General features: G+C 37.2%; 1 protein-coding gene across 2 annotated transcripts; it reads right to left on the bottom strand.

The window, feature by feature from the left end:
• Positions 1-749: 749 nt before the first annotated feature.
• SNRNP48 (small nuclear ribonucleoprotein U11/U12 subunit 48) lies at positions 750-19,958 on the bottom strand. Of its 2 annotated transcripts, none has more exons than XM_027040263.2 (9): positions 19,738-19,958; positions 16,057-16,170; positions 15,745-15,805; positions 14,388-14,462; positions 9,123-9,311; positions 8,557-8,678; positions 5,016-5,104; positions 4,012-4,176; positions 750-1,762 (listed from the first exon to the last, which is right to left on the bottom strand). In XM_027040263.2, exons 1-9 carry the CDS (start codon positions 19,891-19,893, stop codon positions 1,714-1,716), a joined length of 1,020 nt encoding a protein of 339 aa, XP_026896064.2. In that variant the 5' UTR covers positions 19,894-19,958; the 3' UTR covers positions 750-1,713. The 2 variants fall into 2 exon arrangements, with proteins under 2 accessions (XP_026896064.2, XP_026896070.2); XM_027040269.2 differs by having other exon boundaries at positions 19,801-19,957.
• Between the last annotated feature and the right edge of the window lie 4,406 nt (positions 19,959-24,364).

Genomic DNA, 24,364 nt, shown 5'->3' with positions numbered 1-24,364 from the left:
AATGAAATCATATTGAAAAACAAAATGATAAATTAAGTTACAATATATAAAATTATTGGTAATTCAAATGGTTTTGACCCACAAAAGCAGCAATTTTACATGGTTCAACATTATAATGCCAAAATCCTTAAGATTTTTAAATCTGAATTTTATATATTTAGAAATGAAGTACAACAGCAGTAGTAAGACTTCAAATTGGCAAGTGAACAGTTGATTTCCAACTTATAAATCTGAGAGTTGTTTCTCATACCTGAAGCCTAACAGCCAATCTGATCTAAATCCAGTCAACCTTTGTGTCATTATCAGTCACTTATTGAAATAATTAAAGTTTCATTTCTATTTGGAACCCACCTTGGAGTCTTTATCCTGGGTATCCAAGAATCACGATGTTGCTATTAGACATGAGATGATTAACATTTAATGCTTAAGTCTCACCTGGGTGATCCATCATAACAACAGAATATACTAAGAAAAAGAAAGGGACGACTGATGCATACAACATGGATTGATCTAAAAACACGTGGAGTAGAAGAAGGTACGTATTGTAGGATTCTGTTTATATGAATTCTAAAAAAAATACATCTAATCAACAGCAACAAGAACCAGTCTGTGGTTGCCTAGAGGGGGGGCAGAGAAACTGCCTGGTAAAAGGGGCATATGGTAACTTTTGGGGATGATGGAAATGTTCTCTATCTTGATTAAGGTGATTTTGTTGGCAGGGGTAAAAGTTTGTCAAAAGTCAATGAAACTTACACTTAAAACGGATGTATTTTATTTTATAGAAGCAGTAAACCTCAATAAAAATGATTTACATGAAAGAAAATACAGTGTATTTTTAATTTTAATTAAAATCTAATTTTAATTAACAAGTGAAACATAAGCATCTGATTCTTGAAAATTAATGTATTATGGATAAAGCTAAAATCTTCTTTGACCACTTTCTCAATCCTGGTTTTCACTCCTAACCTCTCCCATCTATAACTCCTCCCCCAAATAATCACTATTATGAATTTGGTATGGGTTCTTCTAAACCCTTAAAGATGTATTTACATACATATATGGTCACAGAAAATGTATAGTATTATATTGTACATAAATATAACTTGTATCTATCTTTCTTCAGCTTGTTATTTTCACTCAGCATTATATTTCTGAGATCTATCCACATTAATCTAGATAAAGTTTATTTCTTTTAGGTCCAATATAGTAATCCCACGACTATTCCATATTTTATTTAACCAGGCTATTTCCCTTCTGACAGATATGTAAGTCGTCTTTCCCTATTACAATTTACCAGTATAGTGGTAAATAGTAGTTCCTGGGGTGGCCACAGGGATTATAGGTGGTGTTCCAAGGGGACATTAACCTAACTGAAAGGTTTAATTTTTTTTTAATGCAAATGTATTTGTGTATTATTTATATAGCTTAAGTACTGACTTTAATTAAAGAATTTTCTGATACATAAACTATAACAAAGAATGAAACAAAATCAGTAATAGGAAGCAATCATCTATTAAAATATAAGTGAAACAAAATTATAGGGCATGATAGTGTACTCATGGTTAGAAACATAAGTACTTACTGAAAATCAATAATCTGAGCACTAAACAAGTCATAGAAACACATTCTTTTACTCAAAGCAATTGTAATTAAAATATTGGCATATTGGTTATCATGGCATAAGCGTAATTAATACATGCACAAATACCTCATTTATATTTTTTGCTTTCTTCTTTTATGACTATGGTGTCTTTCCCCATCCCTGAAATGACAGGAGTGGAAAAAAAAAATATTACAAATGATGGACATTTTAATATCAATGTTAAAACGATAACTCACTAGTATACTTCAGAACAAGTTATAACATGCATTCAGAACTAAACAGTCACTGTTTTTATTAAGTAAGCTGTACACTCAACATAACTTGAACTCATGATCCTGAGATCTAGACTCACATGTTTTACCAACTGAGCCAGCAAGATGCCCCTAAACAGTTGTTTAAGAGTAAATGTAGAAAATTAAACGTTAAAACCAAGGGACAAAATTGACATGGGGACAAGCAAAATGAGATTTTTTTAAGTTGCATTTTGGAGTTCCACTTTAAAGGTGATTTTGAATATACACTCATGAGAAGGGGAGAATTCATTTCAAATAAAATATTGAAGTCAGAAATGGTCTGATATCTTTATGCTGGCTCCTATCTCAGCTCCCTACAATTCATTCCACCTCAAGTGTGGATATCAAAGATAAGTCCTACACTACTGAGAAGGATGTATTTCCTACTGATACTCAGTTTATATTTAAACTCTAAATATATCCTCTCTAAAGGAAAATTATTTCATGTTTATATTTGAGGCTAATGTATTTAAGTCAATAAAAACTGACCAGAGATGCTAAGAATTACTCAAATGGAAGAAGCATGAACAAACCATAAGGAAGTAAAAGAATAACTCTGATAACTAAGAGTTAATTTGTGTATAATTATTATAAAATACCATTCATTATGTGAATCAAAAGGGATTACTAAGCAAATACTTATTTATAAGAATAGGATAAAATCACAGCTAGCTTGAAACCTATGAAATGAATGACAGTGAGATGAGCAAAATTATTGAACCAATAAGCATTACTAATTCCTGATCACTATTGGCCCTGAAGAGAGAAAAGATATCATTTGAGAGGCCATTATTAGACAAACACTGGGCATATGTTACTAAGTAAGACATCGACCCGCCTTCAAGGAGCTCAGTCTAGTAGGGAGAGTAATAACATAAGTTCAATAAAAAGAACATGCTAAGCAGAGTGCTGACACGATGGGAGAGATCAGCTCTGCCTCAGTGAGAATAGGTTTCATGGAAATGACTAAGCTGGGTCTTAAAGGACAAGGAAGGGCTCACCAAGCAGGCTTTAAAAATAAAAATTAGGCAGCAGAACCTGACAGAGAAAGGCACAAATGTGGCACAGTATAGATGAGGAACTCTAATTCAGGCTGGCTACAGCATAATTTTGGCATTTCATGGGGTTTTGGCAAAATACAAGGATGGGTAGGCGGAGCCCTTATCCTGGAGGGTTTAAGAGCCATTCTAAACAATGTGAATTTTGACACTGAAAAGTTTTAAGAGTGAAAGTTCACTCTGGCAGTAGAGTAGGGATGTCTCCATATGAGACAAGCTTACAAGCAGATAGAACAATTAGGAAAAACTATCATTTTCCAGATGAATGGACAGCAGTAAGGACAGAGACAAGGAGGTGCATGTAAAGCATCTTCAGGTAAAACTGACAGCAATTAGGAACTAAATGGTAGGAATAAAATAGAAGCCACTAAAATAAATCCTTGACTTCTGCTTAGGTGAATAGATGATGGTCTATCCCATTAATCAGAATATGGAATGCTGGGAAAAGAGGGGCAGAATGAGAAAAAGTATGTTCAATTAGAGACCTGATGAAAGTGAGATCCAGGCAGATGCCCAGAGGCAGCTGGACTACAGGAATAGACCACAAATGACTTACATTTATTATTTTAGTATTAGTTCATATTTTTCTAGCCATCAAATTCTATGAGAGTTATTAACAAGGGCAAAATTGACTTGACATTAAAGTTTGGATCTTCTCTCTGACCCTATATACCCTTTAACTCAAGAATTAGCAGGAGAAAGAAATAATAAGAAAAAGGAGGGAGGATGGAGCAGAAAAAAAGAGATCTAGGCAAACACCTTGTTGACAGTTAACCTCCTACCTAGACATTACCTTCCATATGTCATGACTAGGAAACTGACTAGGAGTAAAAGAGGGAAACCCACATCCAATCAGTCATATAGAGAACTATGCCACCAGAGCTGTGGTTATTTGAACTAACGTAAGACAAATGATATGAATTCTCATCAATTACTTACTCTCTGTACTGTAATTTACTCTTATAATCCATTTTCTCAACATACTCTACAACAGACAGATCTATTTACTTTTCAAAAGTAAACAGTTCAACATCAGATGATGCAGTGTTAGACTCACCTCTCTTTCCTTCTTCTTGAGTCCCAGTTTTTATCCTTATCTTTATTTCTTTTTCTTTTATGTGGACTCCTACTCCGATCCCTTCTATGTCGTGAACACTCAGCATCCAAATAGCTTCCACCAGACTGCCGTGAATCTACTGAAGCCGATCGCCTTTCTTCATTCCTGAAAAACAGAAAGAATAGTTCAGTTTTATTCTTTAATTTTTTTTAATGTTTATTTTTGAGAGAGACAGAGACAGAGCATGAGTATGGGGGGTACAAAAGAGAGGGAGATAGAATCTGAAGCAGGCTCCAGGCTCTGACAGAGCCTGACACAGGGCTCAAACTCATGACCCTTGGGATCATGATCTGAGCCAAAGTTGGATGCTTAACCAACTGAGCCACCCAGGTGCCCCAGAACAGTTAAACACTGGTCTCCACCAAACACACACAGACACACCAGCTTAAAGTTGAATATTCTATATCAGAACAACAATAGAATCGATACAAATAGGCATAAGCTGGGGCACCTGGATGGCTCAGTGGGTTAAGCATCCAACTTTGGCTCAGGTCATGACCTCACGGTTTGTGAGTTTGAGCCCCACATTGGGCTCTATGCTGACAGCTCAGAGCCTGGAGCCTGCTTCAGATTCTCCTTTGATCTCTGCCCCTCCCCTGCTCGTTCTCACTCTCTCTTTCTCTCAAATAATAAACAAACATTAAAAAAAAATAGGTATAACCTTATATTCCATAGGAGAAGACAGTTAAAGAAATATAGCTCTTAAATATTTTACTGTTTTAATATTTCATCAATATATTTGTTTCTCCAAAACTGTCAAAGGGCAATGTCACAGAGAAACCCTGGTATAATAATCTTGAGGAAGGACAACATGGAACAACTTAAGCATATTAGTTAACTACAGTGTGTTATTAATGGTCTTGGAAATGCTAAAATTTAGTCAAATGATTATAAAGTAACAGATTAAAAAGAGAATATTTTCACCAGTAAACACCATGACATACTTTTCAGCATCATCCTCTGGTCTTTCCTGTTCTTCCTGCCAATGACTACTGAGTTCTTCCATGTGCACATTTATGACATCCCGAATCACCTTAGGAGAGATAAGCACCCAGTCTCAGATAAAGTTTTTTCAAAAAATTAAGCTAGAAAAATCACTGCTAACAATCATCCAAATATTTACTAAGAGTTATGACAGAATGAACTGTGGGATATGAATTTAGAGAATATTAAAAATTCTGTGGCCAAATTACAACATGAATGGTAAATGAAAATACTATAGGGGCACCTGGGTGGCTCAGTCGGTTAAGCGGCTGGCTTTGGCTCAGGTCATGATCTCACTGTTCGTGAGTTCAAGCCCCATATCGGGCTCTGTACTGATAGCTCAGAGCCTAGAGCCTGATTCAGATTCTGTGTCTCCCTGTCTCTTTGCCCTTCCCCCACTCTCTCTCTCAAAAATAAATGTTAAAAAAGAAAAAGGAAAGTACTATAATCGTTGCTAAACTTGCTAGTTGATTGCTATTTTATGATTAAGAAAAATATCCCTATTTTTAAGAAATACATACTAAGTATTTAGTGACAAAAAAATCATGGGTTATGAAACTTAAATAGTTTAGAAAAAAAATAACGCATACACAGAGATCAAGAGAGAGAAAAATACACAAATTAAGAGAGAGTGCAAATGACAAGCAAATGGGACAAAATGTTAACAGGTGATCAGGGTAAAGGATATTTAGGAGTTCTTTGTACTATTTTTGGTTTTGCAACTTATTTGTATGTTTGAGATTATTTACAAATAAAGCTTTTTAAAAATCTTGTAATTAAGATGAGAGACAAAATATGAAACATTATAGTCACTTCACAGATACTTTCCTATAAGATTAATATAAACCCGTTACCTGTAAGAACCATTTGGAAGTTTCTTTCTTTCCTATTTGTCCATGCCATCAAGCACAGGGCTAGTGAACTGAGAAGCACAGATGAAACTAAAATAGAAGGTTACATTTCCCTCATGCCTAATTAGCAAATGTTTTAAGAAGGTACAGGGGACAAGGGGCAATCTCAAAGACAAACACTAAAAAGTTCAGTTCTGACTGAGTTTCTCCCTACTTCAAGGAAACTTTCAATGGCTCCCAAAGTAAAATGGAACAGTGTCCAAATTCCTTAATAGAGCCTTTGAAGCCTTTCATGATTTTACTACATTACATAGCAGAAACCAGCCTTATCTCCTACTGGAGGTTCAGAAACCCTAAATGCTAGCCATCTTGGACTACTAATGGGTATCTCAAAAACTATACCTCTATTTATTTTTAGGAACACTAACCCTTCCACCTGGAATATCCTCATCCACCACTTCCCCTCCTCCACCATATTCTCCTGAGAAAATCTTAGATGTGTCCAAGTACAATCCAGAGAGTGACATGAGTCACAGACACCTGAATTCCAATTCTAGCTCCAGCACTTCCCGAGTAGCCCTCCATGACTCCCTGACTAGCTCTACATGAACTCTGTGAAGCCCAAGTATTACTGGACACAGTTTCCACAGACCTAACCTTGCATAGATTCGCCATAGGAAAGAGCTGATGAACAGACATTCTTTATCCTTCCTGCTTCTCCCTTTCCTTCAAATGCTATCTTCTCTATGAAGCCCATACCAATCTTATCTTTTAAAAATAATCGCTCTTTTCTCCCATATACTTTGATCTCACTTTTAGTACTGAATGCAAGCTGTATTTTGAAAGCTCTGTTCCACTTGTATAAACTATTCTAAGCTCCTTAAGGGTGGTGTCTGTGTGCCATTTATCTTTACCTACCCAACAGCAGTGTGTTATGCACAGTAACTACAGTAGGTAACTTTTTTCTGAAATTTGACAAAGTTCAGGTTTAGTCCAAACAAAAATTATAGAGGACATGAATGAAGCTAGAAATAGATAAAATGTTGGAAAAGTCATGACCAGGAATATGATAAATCACTGAAAGATTTGTAAACACTGAAGTTTTTACAGATGAAAGGTATTTAGGATCTGCTTCCAAAATTACCAATGTGGAGGAAGGAGGTAGCAAGTGAGGATATAAAGAAAATGACAAGGCCATAATGTTGATAATTGTTGAAGCTGAGTGACAGGGACAAAAGAGTTCATTAGACTATTCCACCCACTTTAGCATATGCTTGAATATTTCCATAATAAAAAGTTAACCACAGGGGCGCCTATCTAGCTTAGTCCCAAAAGTGTGTGGCTGGCTCTTGGTCTCTGGGTCGTAAGTTTGAGGGCCATGTTGGGTACAGAGATTACTTATATAAATAAACTTTAAACAAAACAAAACAAAAAGGTTAACCATAAAATTGTGAAGAACACTAGCAGCAACACTTACACTTGGTTACAAGGTACTGAGACCAGAGAAGAAACAACTGACGAACCACCAAGTATTTGAGGGACTGTACAAATACTTAGGTAATATGATGAGGTCCCAGACCTCTACTGGAAGAGATAAGACTGAAACATATACTTTAATTATACAAAGAACAGCATAAGATTAAATGCTAAGCTATGTGGTACAGAGAGCATTAAAACAATAAATCAACAAATGACTGAGTCAACTAGCACCTCATGGAAACAACAGGCCTTAAAATTTATATCAAGATTTAAAATAACAACAAAGAGCATTTCAGGTGAGAAAACATGTTATTTGGACATGTAGATAAGAATAAATGTGTGTAATCAGATACAGTTTAAGAGACATGCTTGACTAAAGCAAAAGAAAATGCTTGGTAAAATAAGGTCAGATTATGGAAGGTCTTAGAAATCATAGAGAGAAGTAAGAAATAATGTGGGAAGAATTTAGAGATTCAATAAGGAGATTATTTGTAGAGTCTGGGCAAGGTAATTCATGTACCAAAAAATTCATCAACTCTGACCATCCACTAAAGGACATCTGAAAATAACTTTGGATATACATCAAGAGATTAATACATAAATAATTTATACCTGACATTTCTTAAGCCCAAACATTTAGAAGAGTACATAAAAGCATGCTAAAATTTCTGTAAGGAAAAGACAACGGCTGTTTGTTGGCCAACTTCTGTGTCTACATGCATTATCTCAATCAATTCTTATAACACCCCCACAAAATCTACATAAAATATATAAAATGAAAAAAGTTGCAACTTAAAAAGCTCAAAGAATTTGTGCAAGTCAAATAGCGAATGATAAAGAGTATAATCAACACTCAAACCCAGGTCTAAGGCCAAAATCTATGCACTTATCATGATACAATGCTTTCTCAAAAGTAGGTATTTTTTAAGATTGTACAACCTCTTTACATAAGATTTTTGTACCTTGAAAAGGCCTTATTTGCCTGGTACAGTGGATCTGAAAGTAATGGAGCAAATACAAATCAGGTATTTGTATTTCAAGGTGGCCACCTTGAAGCTATTTTCTTTCAAAAAACCTCTATAAACTGTGGAAATCCATAGAACAGACTTAGAAAACTATCAAAGGGACATTCTGTTCTCAACAAAGCTCTAAGAGATTATGTAAAGCTTACCTCAGTATATGATTTCTTGGTTATGTGAACATTCTTAGCTCTATAGGACTGGCGTCTTCTTTTATAATCTCTCACTTCTGCTAGGATTTCAAGGTAAGACTTTGGACTTTTTCGACTATTATCTAATAAAAGAATAAAACAAAATTATTATATCCTTGGAAGCTTTTAGATTCTTACTAATTAGCAGGAAGAAAGACCGCAATCATCCAATATTTCAACATGTTTCCATGCATACAAAAACATCCTAAAAACTCCATATTATACAAATAGACTAAGTTTTATATCATTCCTTTTCTCCATTAGTTGAACCTAAGATTGTTAAGGTATAAAGATTAAAAGACCAGCACAGCTATAAGTGACATTCTTATAGAAGGAAAATATGCTTAATACAAAGGACAGAGAGCAAAATTTCATGCCCTGAGTAAATATCTTAACATATATGTGAATATCGGATAATGCAAAATCATCCTCTTTCAACTCAAAGTGGCCTAACAACTAAATCTTTGTAACACTCAAAGAGTGAAATGACAATTAAGAAATATAAAACTATTATATTCATCTCAAACCTTGATTGACTTTGGCAGCCAAGTCTACAAAGAGATCACTGTCATTTTCAATAATTTGAGAATCCGAGCGCTTTTTCTTCGTCTCCTCCATTACAAAATCATAGAGGGCAAGACGATCAGCTTGTGTTAGATCACAAACAAACCGTTTGTGATTCAGAGGAACTTCAACAGGTAATGAAGAATAAATCCCTAGTAAAAATAAAACCACAAGAATAAACAATACATGAAGCATTGTGGACTTAAAATTTACTCTTTATCTTTAAACATGCGCTGTAATAATGCAACATTAACACAATTGTTTTCACAGTAATCCCTAAAATATAAAAAACATCCGTCTGTGTGATAAATAATAAACAGTGACTTTATCCTCAAAGCCATACCCACAGAAAGCATGTACTGTGGATGTTTGCTATTCTCTCCAACAATGAATGTTAAGACACATCCCATGAAGGCAAGCAATAATAACCATGAGATAATTTGCTCATAAGGAAACCTTCTGGGTAACAATTTTTAAAAGGCTACCCATATGATAAAAATAGTAACTTTCTTTCTGTTTATATGCTTTTTCCCATAAGAGCTTGGGAAAAAATGCTTTTAATAGGTAATACACGTTGTAGTCCCTCTGAAAATATATTATAGAAATATGAAAAATGTGTAAAAAATGTCTTTTTTTATATGAGACATCAAGTTAGATGCTCCGTATTCAAAATATACCCCACTTTTGCAATGACTTAGAGCCAGGGACCAAAACACAATTAATTAGGTAGCAGAAATCCCAAACTTCCTCAGACCAGAGAAAGACAGGTAAAACTGAGGCTAAATTTGTTTTAATTTTCGGAAGAGGAAGCATATTGACACAACCAAATTAATTTAAAAGAGTTAAGAGCACTGCCCCCCCCAACAGTCACAGAACTTTCTAAAATCTGCTTATTAATGAAAGAAAGTAAATACAATACCTTGATATGATGTATTAAACATTGAAGAAAATTTTTGTTTTGAGATTCAAATTTTCTCAAAGAAATAAAAATTTATGGTAACTGTAAATAAAGCAATTGTTTTAACACAATTCTTTCTAGCCTTCATTATTTACTGATGCAAACAATAAATAGGAGCTACTACCCTAAAGTAATAACTTTGGTTCACAGAACAAGTAAGATCAGTAGCTCTTCCCAGATACTTTTATTTGATAAAGTCTAGCCTTAACTTCCCAGGTAAAGAGGCAAAAGAAAAATTCAAGTAAGAGCAAACTACCAACTAAGTACTACAACACAAAAAAAGAGATGACTTTACATTTGTCTACATTAGGAGGAGGGCTACACTGAATATGAGTCCATGAATAGATGCGGATAACAATACAGGGTCATTTGTATTAGTCGAAGGGTTTTGAATTAGTAGAGAAGGGTTTCCTTTCAAGTCAATCAATTTTACTATAATTGTGGTAGACACTATGAAAAGCTTTTTTATGAAGGCAGATGTGAAAACATTTAATTTTGTACCATAAAAATGAATTAGCTTTGATAAGCCCAATTCCTTTGAATATAGGCTTTTATAAAAATCTGGGAGAAAAATACAAAGATTAGAAAACACTGATATATTACAAACAAGATCCACATAAACCTTTGCCTATTATTTTTAGACAAAGAAATATAATTTCCTCCTTAAATTATTCTGAGTTGTCTTCATTCATCTTAAATTTCTGTATGGTGATGATGGATACTTAAATTCCTTGAAATTCAACAAAAATTCCAAAGATTCTAATACTGTGACAGTGGTTAAGATCAAGTTTAGAAATTTGAGTGATACTTTTAAAAGGATATCATTTGCAAAAAGGATACTGCATATCTTTAAATAAGGAGTACATTCAGGTTCCTAATTCCTCTTTATACTCACCCCAATTACTGAAAAAGAAAAAGTACAGGAAAAGTTAAACAACAAACTGCATTCAAATAATTCAGAACATAGATATTTCTGACAAAAAAAAAAAAAAGGATAAACACAAATAAGCTTACATTTCCATAAAATGTAACTTTTCAAACACAAGCTTCTACAGCATTTAGAAATACACCTAGACGTGCTGTAATCATATTAAATTCCACGATCCTCTACTTTTTTTTGTAGTAGCCTTTTAAAAGCTGTAGCAATATATATATAACATAAAATTTACCATCTAATCATTTTTAAGTGTACAGCTTAGAGGCATTAAGTATATTACATTGTTTTGCAACCATAACTTCTGTCCGTCTCCAGAAGTTTTTCTTCACCCAAACTGAAACTCTAATCTACCTTTTTAGTAACTCTAATTCTTTCTTTTTAGTCACTTTTGCCATCACAGAGCATCTTAAACGTATGACATATATAATATTAAACATTAATAGAAGGTACTGGCTCAAAGATACAAATTCAGAATTTTAGGAAGAATACATACAGAGTCAATTTCCAACATCAGATATAAAGAAATTAAGGCCCATAGAGGTAAAATGACTTGCCCAAGTCACACAAGTGGTAAGAACAGATTAGGCCTAGAACCAATCTACTAGGGTCTCTCAAGGGTTTAGTATAATACACTGATCTTCAAATCATGGCCATGATTCAAATATAGTCATGAAATTGAAATACAGCAAATAATACTGAAAGAAAAAGATACGCCACTAAATGTAAAATGATTGTTTATGATTAAAATTAGCATCTTGGTTATAAAATTAACATCTCATGGTTGATAATAGGTAAGTACATCTCATGGTTGCATCAAGCTTTCACAAGTTCATGAATTGAGAATTCTGTACACTGAGTGGAGACCTGGTATGACTGACAAAATGGAAACATAAATATAACTTATCAAAAACTTACAACTTAGTACAAGACACACAAAATATTAATTAAATGGGAAAATGTAAATTTGCTTATGTTAGTCATTCTTCCTTCAAAGTAAATAAATCAGTAACATATTAAAAAAGATTCTTGTTCTAGGCTGTAAGATTTAAAAATGTCTAAGACATAAGTGGGTCACAAAAATAATGTCTATTGAGAAACTGCAGAGCTCTACACAAGATGAAAAAAAGTTTTAAAAAGAGGGTTACAGATCATTTAAGAAAAAATTCTTAACAGTTTAATTTAATAGAGTGTGAAAACAAAATAAAAGTTCCTCTTAACTTTTCTACTGAAAGAACTATTCAAAGTAATTCTTTGCTTCTGAAAAGAACTAAATTCAATGTCTAATCCACCTTATTACTTAGTTAATATAAATTAAAAAACTTGAGAACATTAAATTACCCACATATATAAAATTCTCACCCATTTTATTATCTTAATATGGCTTTCTATACATTAATGTGCTTAGAAATTAAATTGCTTAGACAATAGAAATTACCATAGATTAGAGCTAGTGCTAGTTTAGCATTCATTATCTCCATTGCTTTAAACAACATTGTAAGATAGTTTTATACTACAGAAAAGGAAACAAAACCTCAGGAAAACTGTCATTTGTACCAGGCCAAGCAACTAGTTTCTTTCCTTAAAATAGGCTTACAAACTAGAACAAACAATGAACATTACTAATAGCAGTGAGTAGGTACAGATTTGAAGTCTGTGATTACCTTGTACTTATTTATAACAGACATAATAAATAATGAATATATGAGCAACAGCTAGAATCTTAGTCCATAAATTTCACTAAATGAAATTTTCTAACAGAAAACAGAATAACTCAGTTCAGAGTGTGTACCAAAATTCAGAACTTGGCCCTCAATCCAGCTTTGCTATTACCAAGACTTGCTATTATCTAACGAAGGAGTGTTAACCCATTTCTGTGTGTCTCTAATTTCTTCACCTGATATGGAGGGGAAAATATTTGTCCAGATTATCTCAAGTTAGTTATGAAAGAGAAACAAAATATATAAAACAGCTTTTAAAAAGAATCCCTTTAAAAAAAAATAAAATATTGAGAGCCTTCAGAACAAACACACCAGAACCTTATCATTTCTCTCAGATAGGGTTTGTTTCCTTATCTGTAAATCAGATGCCAGATTAGATGATTTTCCAGTTCTCTTTCAACTCTAAAATAAACTCAGCAAATCTATCTGACTAAAGTCAAAAAGGCCTTTAACTATTAACCCCTCCAAAAAGACAATAGCAAAATCCTCTACATTTTTATTGGTTTGTTAACTAAACTGGGGGTAAGAGACAGAATCAATAATAAGGGCCAAAAAAAGGCTTGATTGATCAGAGCTCAGTAATCTCTTCAAGTAAGAGTCAAATGTCTCCCTCAAAGAAAAAAAACTCTAGAATTTGGCAAAAAGTACATAAAAATGGGAGCTTTAAAACAGGAAATACAAGAAATGTGCTTCTGGCTGTTGCATGGAACCAATGTAATATACACCACCGGTAAGAGAGTTCCTCCTCCTGAAGCCACAGTGCAGCTTAAGAAAAAATCAAGTCCAGATATTGGCTTAGAACAAAGGGTAAAGACTGAACTTCAGCAAGGGAGAAACAAATCCTAACTACGGGCTAATGAATATAATTGAGCTAGAAAGAAAAATGAGGGGAGGGAAAAAAAAGGTAAGATGCCCAGAGAAATCTATCTTTAGAAGGTTCAAAGACAACTCAGAAACCCTTATAAGAAGGAGACAGTAATGCTTTGACTACATGTTATATCTAGGTTCAGAAATCTATTAACTCTATCTACTCATTTACTTCTATGTTTTGGATGGATTTCGTTTTCTTTTCATTTCCTAAAAGCTCATACTTAAAAATTCTAACCTAGTCTCTGCTAAAGTAAGTCCCTGGAAGAAGGGACTGGGCATGAAGGGGTCCACAAACTTTCTGAACCTGTATGGAAAACCTTGTTTGGGCTTTATTCTCAAATTCTCTTTCAGCCTAAGCCTTTCCTTTTCCATTGTGTTTCAATATCCTTACATTTAACAATGGGCTAATTCTCAAGAAAGGAAAGAAATCTCAGGGTTAGACAATCTCAGTGGGATTTAGTTACCAAATAACTAGAATAAAAATGATCTACAAGATAATCTCACCTATTAGGTGATTCCAAGCCATGAAACCCTAGCTAAGACAGCAGCCCAGTGAGATTCTGCTATATTTGAGCAGAAAATATCTAACAAATGAAGCTGACACCAAACACATTGGCCTAATGTTAAATGTAAAACTTAATTTTTCCCATGTAACTGTTTGCACAAGATTTTTCTTAAAAATTAGTAACATGTACTTAAAAAATAGTTTGAATTATTAATTAGCTCAAATTATGATGCTACTTACTTTGATTATAACAATCACCCTCTTTTCCAACTGCAGTTCTAGCTTGTTTAATTATCTGGAATTGTGAGTCCTTATCTGTCAAAAAAGCACCCATAAACACAGAATGAATCATCAGTGTCCACAATTAAATTAACTAATTGGTTTCTAATCCAAGCTCTTTGGGCACATTGACAAATCTTCCAGAATCTTTTTTTTTTTTTTTTTTAACATTTATTTATTTTTGAGACAGAGAGAGAGACAGAGCATGAACGGGGGAGGGTCAGAGAGAGGGAGACACAGAATCTGAAACAGGCTCCAGGCTCTGAGCTGTCAGCACAGAGCCCGACGCGGGGCTCGAACCCACGGACCGTGAGATCATGACCTGAGCCGAAGTCGGCCGCCCAACCGACTGAGCCACCCAGGCGCCCCCAGAATCTTAAGAACAAAACACCCACATCACTCCCCACGTAATCTGAGCGCAGAATTCTTTCAGATCTAGCTAGAACCCAGTAAGTAACAAGACTTCAAGCGGTTCAGAAAACATTAGCATCAGGCATACTGCAGTAGTTGTTGCAAATTTTAGCAACCAATAATAGCTACCATTTCTTGACTCTAGCTAAGCATCAAGCACTCTTCTAAGCATTTTACATATATATCATTTAATCCTCACAAAGGTGCTATTATCATCATCCCCCATTTTATGAAGAAATTTAGGCAACAAAAATGTTAAATTACCTTTCTGAAAGTCACAAATCTATTAGTGACAAAACCAGGAGTTGAATCAGGGCATTCTGATTCTACAGCCTGAAATTTTAACCTGTCTATGCTGTTAACACCTGGAACACACTTCCATACTCAGTCTGCAAACTGTGTTGTGGCCAGATTTTTGTTATAACCAAGAAAGAAAGTATCTGTCTTACTGTACAAAGCTTTCCATGACCTATTAATAAAAGCCTCATCTCTAAATTTCAGATTAAGCAAACTACTTTCACAGTACATTAATTAATCCTACATTCTCTCAAGGTACAAAATGTCCTTCTTAATCACAAGCATACTAAAAAGTCGATCCTTTTGATAATTCAAAAATGAAATATCAATGCCTATAGTAAGATATTTTTAAATTATAATTAAATTTGGGGCGCCTGGGTGGCTCAGTCAGTTAAGCGTCCGACTTCAGCTCAGGTCACGATCTCGCTGTCTGCGAGTTCAAGCCCCGCGTCAGGCTCTGGGCTGATGGCTCAGAGCCTGGAGCCTGCTTCCGATTCTGTGTCTCCCTCTCTCTCTGCTCCTCCCCCGTTCATGCTGTGTCTCTCTCTGTCTCAAAAATAAATAAACGTTAAAAAAAAAAAATTTAAATTATAATTAAATTAATACTTACTCAAAGTAATTGAAGGTATCTTCACATTCTCATAGAAAAAATCAGAATTATACATTTTATCCTAAATGGTAAAAACAAAAAAAAAGTTAGTATTCTTGAGTAACAGATAATTGACTATTTTAAGATCTGACATGAACAAAAGATTATATCATTTAAATATTTCTTAATAAAGTTTGCGAAATTAGGCAAGTACCATTCCACCCCACAAATAACTATTATTTTGACAGAAAACCTCACACTGTATCTTCCGAATACTGTAAATTTATTAATGTAGGAATTACATGACATATATACATAATAAATATAGGGTACCTCTTCTTCTTTGGTATAGCCCAGTTTCCTCAATCTACAAGATACCATGTGCTTTCCTAAAGATGATTTAGGCATGTGATGATTGGAATCATAGGGGCATATCACAACGTCATCCTATAAAAAAGAAATAGAAGCAAAAAAAAAGGGGTACATAATATTTAAATAAATGATTATACCATTAAAAGTTTACTACTCGATTAAGTGGTACTATCCATTCATCTCTTCTGGAGGCCTCTTTCCCAACCCCCTGTGTGATGTATGTGCCCATTAAAAACAAAAACAAAAACCTCCCTCCTTCAATCTCTCTCTCCTTTATAGCCCCCTCTCCACTCCTTCAAAGCCCAACCCTTTGAAAGATTTGTTTACAGACAAACTACCAGTCAGGAGGTTACTAACAATCATCTTACTACTATAGCCAAAGCACATGTCAGACTCTTTAAAATATGTGAACTCTTAGAAGGTGACAATCCAACTGTTCATTTCTGTCATCCTCATACAGTCTTCATGTCCTACCTCTCTGGTTCCTTCTACTTGGTCTCCTCTAAAGACGTCTTCCTTGGGGCACCTGGGTGGCTCCAGTGGGTTAAACATCCGACTTCGGCTCAGGTCAGGATCTCATAGTTCTTGGGTTTGAGCCCTGCATTGGGCTCTGTGCTGACAGCTCAGAGCCTGGAGCCTGCTTCAGATTCTATGTCTGTCTCCCTCCCTCCCTCTCTCTCTCAAAAATAAATAAACATTAAAATATTAAAAAAAAAAAAAAGATGCCTTCCTTGTTCTACCTGTACCCCTATAAATGCTGACGTTTTATATAAGTTAAACCAGTGACTTTGTGCCATTTGATATACACTTACTAGAAGATCTCATGGCTTCAATTTCTACTATATAGTAAGGACTCCCAAAATCTAAATCTTTAGACCTGGATTCTCTCCTGAGTACCTTATACTAAAAACACTAACAATCCACTATAACAAAAATAAATTCATTATATTCATGGTCTCCTCACCCCCAAACCTATTCCTCTTGGGTTTCCCAGTTTCAGTGAAAGGTCCCACTTTCTCAAGTAGAAAACCGTCTCTTCTCCCTCATCATTCACATCTAATCAATCACCTAGTCCTTTTCACTAAATAACTCTGAAATCCTACCACATAATCCATCCTCTCTGCCACTTCCCCACTTCAGGACATCATCATCTCTCTTCTGGATTACAACAGCCATTGCCTAACTGCTCTGCTTCCAGATCTGTTGTCCCTTCCACTCTCCACAATGCAGCTACTTTGAATTCCAGGTCTGCTACTTACTGATTACATGAACTTGGTTCAGGTACTTAACCTTTCTTTGCCTAAGTTTCCTCATCTAAAAAATGGGTAAAACGGGACTTCTGTCACAGAACTATTGTGAAGATTAAATAAGTTATACACGAGTTTATACACATAAAACAATTCAAACAGAGCCTGGAACATAGCAAGTGTCAATAAATGTAAGCAATCATTATTTTATTAAATGGCAAATATGATGATATAGTATGGCTTAAAATACTTCCATAGCTCATAAAAAAAAAAAAAATCCAGATTCTTTACTATGGCTGACACAAGGACCTTTAAGATCTGGACCCTTCCCACCATCATCCCCCTCTTTCTCTATAGCCTATGCTTACCTATCCTTAACCACCTTAGGTTTCCTGATCTGGTCACATCCTTTTCCCCTGCTGTTGATGCTTCCCCTGTGCTTCACCCAGCTAATTTAGCATACTTTTATCAGCTGAGAATTCACCTTATCCAGGAAACCTCCACAGTCCTACGACAGCCTCCAATAACCTGTACTACAGCTAGTCACAGACTGAGTCACATTATAATGTAGGCTGATTTCTCTGCACTCCCCGTCACCACACCCAGACAGTAAGCTCTGCAACAGGACCTGTGACTACTGTTCACTGTACTTCAGCATTAAAACACTCCTGCAGAAAAGTGAGGCTTCATTAACTATCTGCACTGCACCTATTCCAGGAATGATGACTATCACGTACCAGGATTTTTTTTTTTTATTTTTTTTTCATTTTTTTTAACGTTTATTTATTTTTGAGACAGAGAGAGACAGAGCATGAACGGGGGAGGAGCAGAGAGAGAGGGAGACACAGAATCGGAAGCAGGCTCCAGGCTCTGGGCCATCAGCCCCGAGCCCGACACGGGGCTCGAACTCACGGACCGCGAGATCGTGACCTGAGCTGAAGTCGGACACTCAACCGACTGAGCCACCCAGGCGCCCCGTACCAGGATTTTTAAACCAGTCACTGTCTTGAATAGCAGACCTTGGCTCGGTAAAATTTAGATGTACACTCACAGCTAACTGTCATAATTTTGGAATTTTACAAAGAAGTTTTAGAGAGGCAGCATGGCAATGAAACACACAGACTCTCGGGAGCCAGAATGCCTGGGTTCAAAATCCCAATCGCCCTTTACTAGCAGTGTGTCCTAGGCAACAAATTACCCCCTCTCTCGCTTTGTTTTCTCATCTATTAACATGTGGCTAATAGTACCTACCTCATAGGGTAATTAGAAGCATTAAACGAGGTAACTAACCTATATAATAAATAGCATAAGCAAAGTGCTATTTAAGTGTTATTAGAAATTTCAGTGGTAAGGAAAGGCATGGTAGGATCCACTCAATGGAATTCACAGCTTCAAACACCCCTCTAAACAAACAACAAAGATCTTTTTAGGGGCACCTGGGTGGCTCAGACAGTTAAGCATCCAACTGGTTTCCGCTCAGGTCATGATCTCACAGTTTGGTGAGTTCTAACCCCACTTAGGGCTCTGCACTGGCAGAAGGGAGCTTGCTTGGGATTCTCTTTCTCCCTCTCTGCCTCTCCCCCACTCGCGCTGTCTCTGTCTCTCTCAATTATATAAACTTTAAAAAAAAATCTTTTAAAAATTTCCACCAGGACTTTAAGAAACGTGAATTGTTTGTGTGTAAACTAAATATACTCTAACTGCCTTTGGGGAGTCAGTCATGTAATTTAAACCTGGGAGAAATTATTAGAGCTCGGTAAACCCAGAAAGAGTATTAGAGATCATGAATTATCCGAGTGAAGCGCTTCCGTTCCTCCCATCCCATGGAAAATAACCAAAAATCAGGACTGTTCACTCTCATACACGTGCCTACATTTTTAAAAGCAATTTTAACGTTCAAAAGAGTTGCTAGTCACCATCTCTTAGTGACATCCTCTAATAATCCTAGAATCGGTGCTGTCCCAGGCGGAAGCGTACTTTAAGGCAGAGACAGCTGAACTCCCAAGCTCTCTCCCGACGCCGAATCTGGTGCAACTGCGGCATCCATGTGACAGATGACAAAGCAAACGTCCAACACGTCTGCTAGCAGCACTCCGACTCCCCTATTTTCTAGGTAAACCCCACACCTGCCACCCCTCCCCACCCACCGCATTTTCACCTCCTCAAACCCAAGCTCCGCGCTAGGAGCGCCGCACAGGTGGCGGGTGCGCGTCGTTCCGGCGGCTCCCGCGCGCCCCACCCGAGGCCCGCCGGCGACGAGGCGCACCAGGCCGGGTCCCGGGCGCCCACCACGGCGCTGCAGACGGGCGGGGCCTCCCACGAGAAGTCCTCCCCCGCCAGAAAAGACCGCAGGCGGAGAGCCCCCAAAAGGACCCTGCGCGCAAGCCGCCCTCACCTCTGCCGCCCCCTCCTCCCCGGGGTCCAGCCGATCCAGGCTCCAGCCCAGGGACGCCGTCACCTCCTCCAGCGTCCGGCAGCAGCTCTCCACGAACTCGCTAAGCTCCTGCTGCAGCCGCCGCCGCTCCTCCACAGGAGGCGGCTCGCCCTCCATGGCCGCACCCGGCCCACCAGAAAGAAGCGGCAGAACAGCCGGCTTCGCGCGCGGGCCTCTGGGAGGTGTGGGCGGGGCCATGCCGCCACGTGACTGGAACCGCCTATAGGAAAAGGCCCCGGAAGGAGCAGAGCTGTCATTTAGAGAGGTGTTCCCGGGTCTCTTCCCGGTGTTGCAACTTGGTAATTGCTCCCGGATGCGACGGGGCTTCTCTGAACTGCATTCCAGCCTGACCCCACAATTGTAAAAAAAAAAAAAACTTTATGTCGCCCTTTGCTCAGTTGCCTCTAAGATGCTCCGTCCTTCCGACGAAGCCAGGCCATGTTGGGATGAGGCCTTCACTTAATCTGGCGACTAGTACAGGCCCCTGGCAGCTCCCACTGGACACTTGCCCGAAGCTTGGCCTCTGTCTCGGAACTCGCCTGCGTCTACTCAGCCCTCATCCTGCACGACGATGAGATGGCAGTCACGGAGGATAGGATCGATGCCCTCATTAAATGTTGAACCTTTCTGGCCAGTGTCACCATCAGGAACCTCATCTCAACGTAGGGGCTGGTGTACCTGCCCCAGCGGCTGGCGCTGCACCAGCAAAGTGCTGCCCCGTCCACCACTCTACCCCTCTAAGAAAAAGAAAGTGGGAGCAAATAAAAGAATCAGAGGAGTCTGATGATGGCATGCATGAGCTTTGGGTCTTTTTGACTAAACCTCTTTCAACATGTTCAATAAAAAACTGAACTTTTTTTTTTAATGGCTTATAACTACAGAAAGTTTAAAGAGTAGTACAAGGAGAATTTGCAAAGCCGTCCTCCAGCTGGTTAACATTTGCCCACGTTTGCTTTCTCTCGCTCTCTCCAGACACACACAACCTCACATACTTACTTTGCAGAATTATTTAAGGGTCAGGTGCAGCTGTTTCAACCCCCAAATAGGTCTGTATGCATCTCCTAAGAATAAGGATATTGTCCTGCATAACCACCATACATGATTAAACCTCAGATAAATAATAATTTCGTAAAACCATCTAATGTTCAGTTTATATTCAAATTTCCCCAATTGTCTCCAAAATTCCTTTCACAGCCATTTGATTAGTTTTTTCAACCCATGCACTGTAATCGGCTCTTCTCTCTTTTAACCTGGAATGTCTCCCCACCCTCCTTTTTAAAAATTTTTTAACATATATTTATTTTTGAGAGTGAGAGGGGGGAGAGGGGGAGAATCTGAAGCAGGCTCCAGGCTCTAAGCTGTCAGCACAGAGCCTGAGGTGGGGCTTGAAATCACAAACCACGAGGTCATGACCTGAGCCAAAGTCAGATGCTTAACTGACTGAGCCACACAGGCACACCCCACACCCTCCTTTTTAAATTAAGTCATTGAATTTTGTCAGGAGCCTCAGCCAGCCTCTCCAGCCTCAGAACATCATAGAATGTTCCTCCTTCTGGATTTATCAGGTTTTTCCCCTATGATTAGATTTTTTAAATATTTTTTGCAAGGAGATGTGTATGCCTCTTTATTACATCTCATAGAGGACACCCATCTTAAATTCTCCTTCTATTAGTAATGCTAAATTTGATCACTTGGTAAAGGTAGAAAGCTTTATCACTCCGCTGTAGGACATTTTCCTCTGTGGGATGATACTTTGAAGCCATATGAGTCTTCTTCCCCAACAAACTGATACAATACTTCAGTGACTCTGTCATTATGTTAGGAGTTATAAATGATGATTCTCTAGTATTGTCATGGCTTCTGTATTTGTTAGCCGGCATTCTTACCATACTTTCTTTTTGTTCACTATGAAATGAAGGGATTTTTAAAATTTTTTAAAAATTTTTATTTTTGAGAGAGAGCACGAGCAAGGGAGGGGCAGAGAGAGGAGACACAGAATCCCAAGCAGACTCCAGGCTCTGAGCTGTCAGCATGGAAACCAATACAGGGCTCCAACCATGAGATCATGACCTGAGCCCAACCAACTGAGCCACCCAGGCGCCCTGAATCAAGGGAATTTTAAAATCATTATTGATTTGAGGTTTCTTAATTCATTATTACATACTCTGTTACCATCACAATTCTTAACTGATTCTCAAATTGTCCCAACCTTGACCAGTGGAAGGTTGGTTTGATTGCTTTTCCTTGCTTTGATTAACCCAAGCTTACTTTGTACATTTCCTATCCAAGACCTGGAATCAACCCTTTTAATTTCCCCGAATGGTTTTAACTCCCAGAACCTAATCCCTCTTATATTATTTTATACTATTTTCAAGCTTAATGTCAAATCTTTGCTTCCCTTTGCACTTACTTCTATCAGATGGAGAAACTGTGGACAGAATAGCTATTTCAGATAGTACAATTCTCTCACCAAAAAAAAAAAAAAAAAAAAGTTTTGAGTATAAATAAGCAGTACCCAAAAATACGGAAATAGGCCGAGCTGCAAGCAGATATGAAGGGATGAATTCCAGTTTATTCATACTTTGTCCACAGCATACCTACCTTTATCAGCATTTATATGTTTAGCTCAACTAGCCTAGAAAACGTGAGACTATTTTTGAATGTGAAATGATGACTGTCATTGAAAAGTTGTATATATACTCCCCTTTTCTGTGGAGGCTCACTATAAATGAGCCAAATCAAAACTTACCCAAGGCCAAGCAAGTCCTGTCTCTAGGACACAGCCTATCTCGTCTCAGAGCTTAATAACAACTTTCACCAACAGCTTAGAGGTATGCTCTTTCAACCCTAAGATCTGCTTTACATGGATACTTATTCATCTGTTTAATCACCATTTTTTCTAGAGAGATCTCCTGTCCCATTCTAGATTAGGCCTCTATGATAGGCTGAATTGTGTGTTGTCCTCACCACCACCATCATCCCCATTCATATCCTGGAGCCCTAACCTCCAATATGACTTATTTGGAGTTATGGACTGTAAGAAGGTAATGAAGGTTAAATGAAGTCATAAAGAAGAGACTCTAATGTGATAAAACTCAAGTCCTTCTAAGACAAGCAAGACACAACAGGGCTTCCCCCGCCCCACCCCTTACTGCCTACCATTCAGAAAGAGAGCTCCCACCAGAAACCAATCTAAGGACACCTTGATCTTGGACTTCTAGCCTCTAGAACTGAGAAAATTAATTTAAGTCACATAGTCTATGGCATTTTGTTACGGCAGCCCAAGCTGACTGATACAGTCTCCTAGCTCTAGCATGAAGATCCTTCTTCATTTCACCCAACACAGCATTTACCACTTATTTTTCTCTTCCTTTTATATTACAATGTGTTAATACCAGGGGATCCATGGCTTTGGGCACAATGTGTAGCACACAGAAGTCAATTATTAGTGAATGAAATTAATTTCAGGGCGCCTGGGTGGCTCAGTCGGTTAAGCACTCAACTTCAGCTCAGGTTATGATCTTGCGGTTTGTGGGTTCAAGCCCTGCATCGGACTCTGTGCTGACAGCTCACAGCCTGGAGCCTGCTTTGGATTCTGTTGTCTCCCCCTCTCTCTGCCCCTCCCCTACTCATGTTCTGTCTCTGTCTCTCAATAATAAATAAATATTTTTTTTAAATTAAAAAAAAAATTAATTTCAAGTCTTCCAGATTGGGAGGGGAGCAAGGAGAAGGAGGTGAGACAAGGAAGGAAGGAATGCTGTTTTCATCCGAAGTATCAAAAGCCCCAATAATTTAAGTATTATCTTAAATATGATCTTTTTTGCTCTTCACAATTAACATTTCATTTGTTTTCCTATTTTCTAGTCTGTACTGTACTTGATTATATTAACACATATTGCTGATATATGAAAGTTCTTCCACTGATTGCTTTATAGGTGTCTTCTGTCCCCGTCCAGACTGCAAATGTCTTGAAGTCGTATGTACTGAATATCAATGTATTGAATCCTCATAGTATCTAACCTAATACTAGACATAATAGGTATTCAGTAAGGTCATATTGATTTAATAACAAGTGTCTGAATTTCAAAAGCTTCTTTTGATACAAAGAATAGGTTTTTCTCATTGTCCTTCAACAGAGAGCCAAAAACCCTTCAGGACTCATTTTTATAGATTCAAGGACAATTCATACGTCTGAGGGGACAAAATGAAACACCATATATTTTGAGAATACCCAAAATAGAATCTTAGGCACTTCATTTTTTTTCTAATGGTATTATGGTGACTTTTGCCCATGCTACTTAGAATTCACTGTCCAGGATAAACAAGAACTGGGTATTGACATGTGGCCTGGCCTCTTTACATGGGCTTCTTTCCAAGAGCTCTGCCTGGTACATAACAGGCACTTGAGAATGTTGAAAAAAACTACAAAAGACCAACTTCTAACAAGAATTCAGAACTAAGATAGTTTTTTTTTTTTAATGGTCATCCTTAACAGGCACTTAGTAAACAGAAGATTTTAGACATATTAACAGAAAGATGCTGATAAATGCCTCGTATGTATAAACATATAAAATCAAAACACAGAAAC

Source organism: Acinonyx jubatus, chromosome B2, assembly GCF_027475565.1.
Source record: "Acinonyx jubatus isolate Ajub_Pintada_27869175 chromosome B2, VMU_Ajub_asm_v1.0, whole genome shotgun sequence".
In the NCBI taxonomy this organism is placed as follows: domain Eukaryota; kingdom Metazoa; phylum Chordata; class Mammalia; order Carnivora; family Felidae; genus Acinonyx; species Acinonyx jubatus.
The sequence above is the reverse complement of the archived record's forward strand: the minus strand, read 5'-3'. Positions and strand labels throughout refer to the sequence as shown.

Coding starts and splice junctions, on each gene's coding strand:
- SNRNP48 (XM_027040263.2), bottom strand. CDS start 19,893: ATGGAGGGCGAGCCGCCTCCTGTGGAGGAGCGGCGGCGGCTGCAGCAG. Junction 15,806..16,056: donor GCTATACCAAAGAAGAAGAG/GTACCCTATATT, acceptor TTTACCATTTAG/GATAAAATGTATAATTCTGA. Junction 14,463..15,744: donor GATACCTTCAATTACTTTGA/GTAAGTATTAAT, acceptor CTTTTTTGACAG/ATAAGGACTCACAATTCCAG.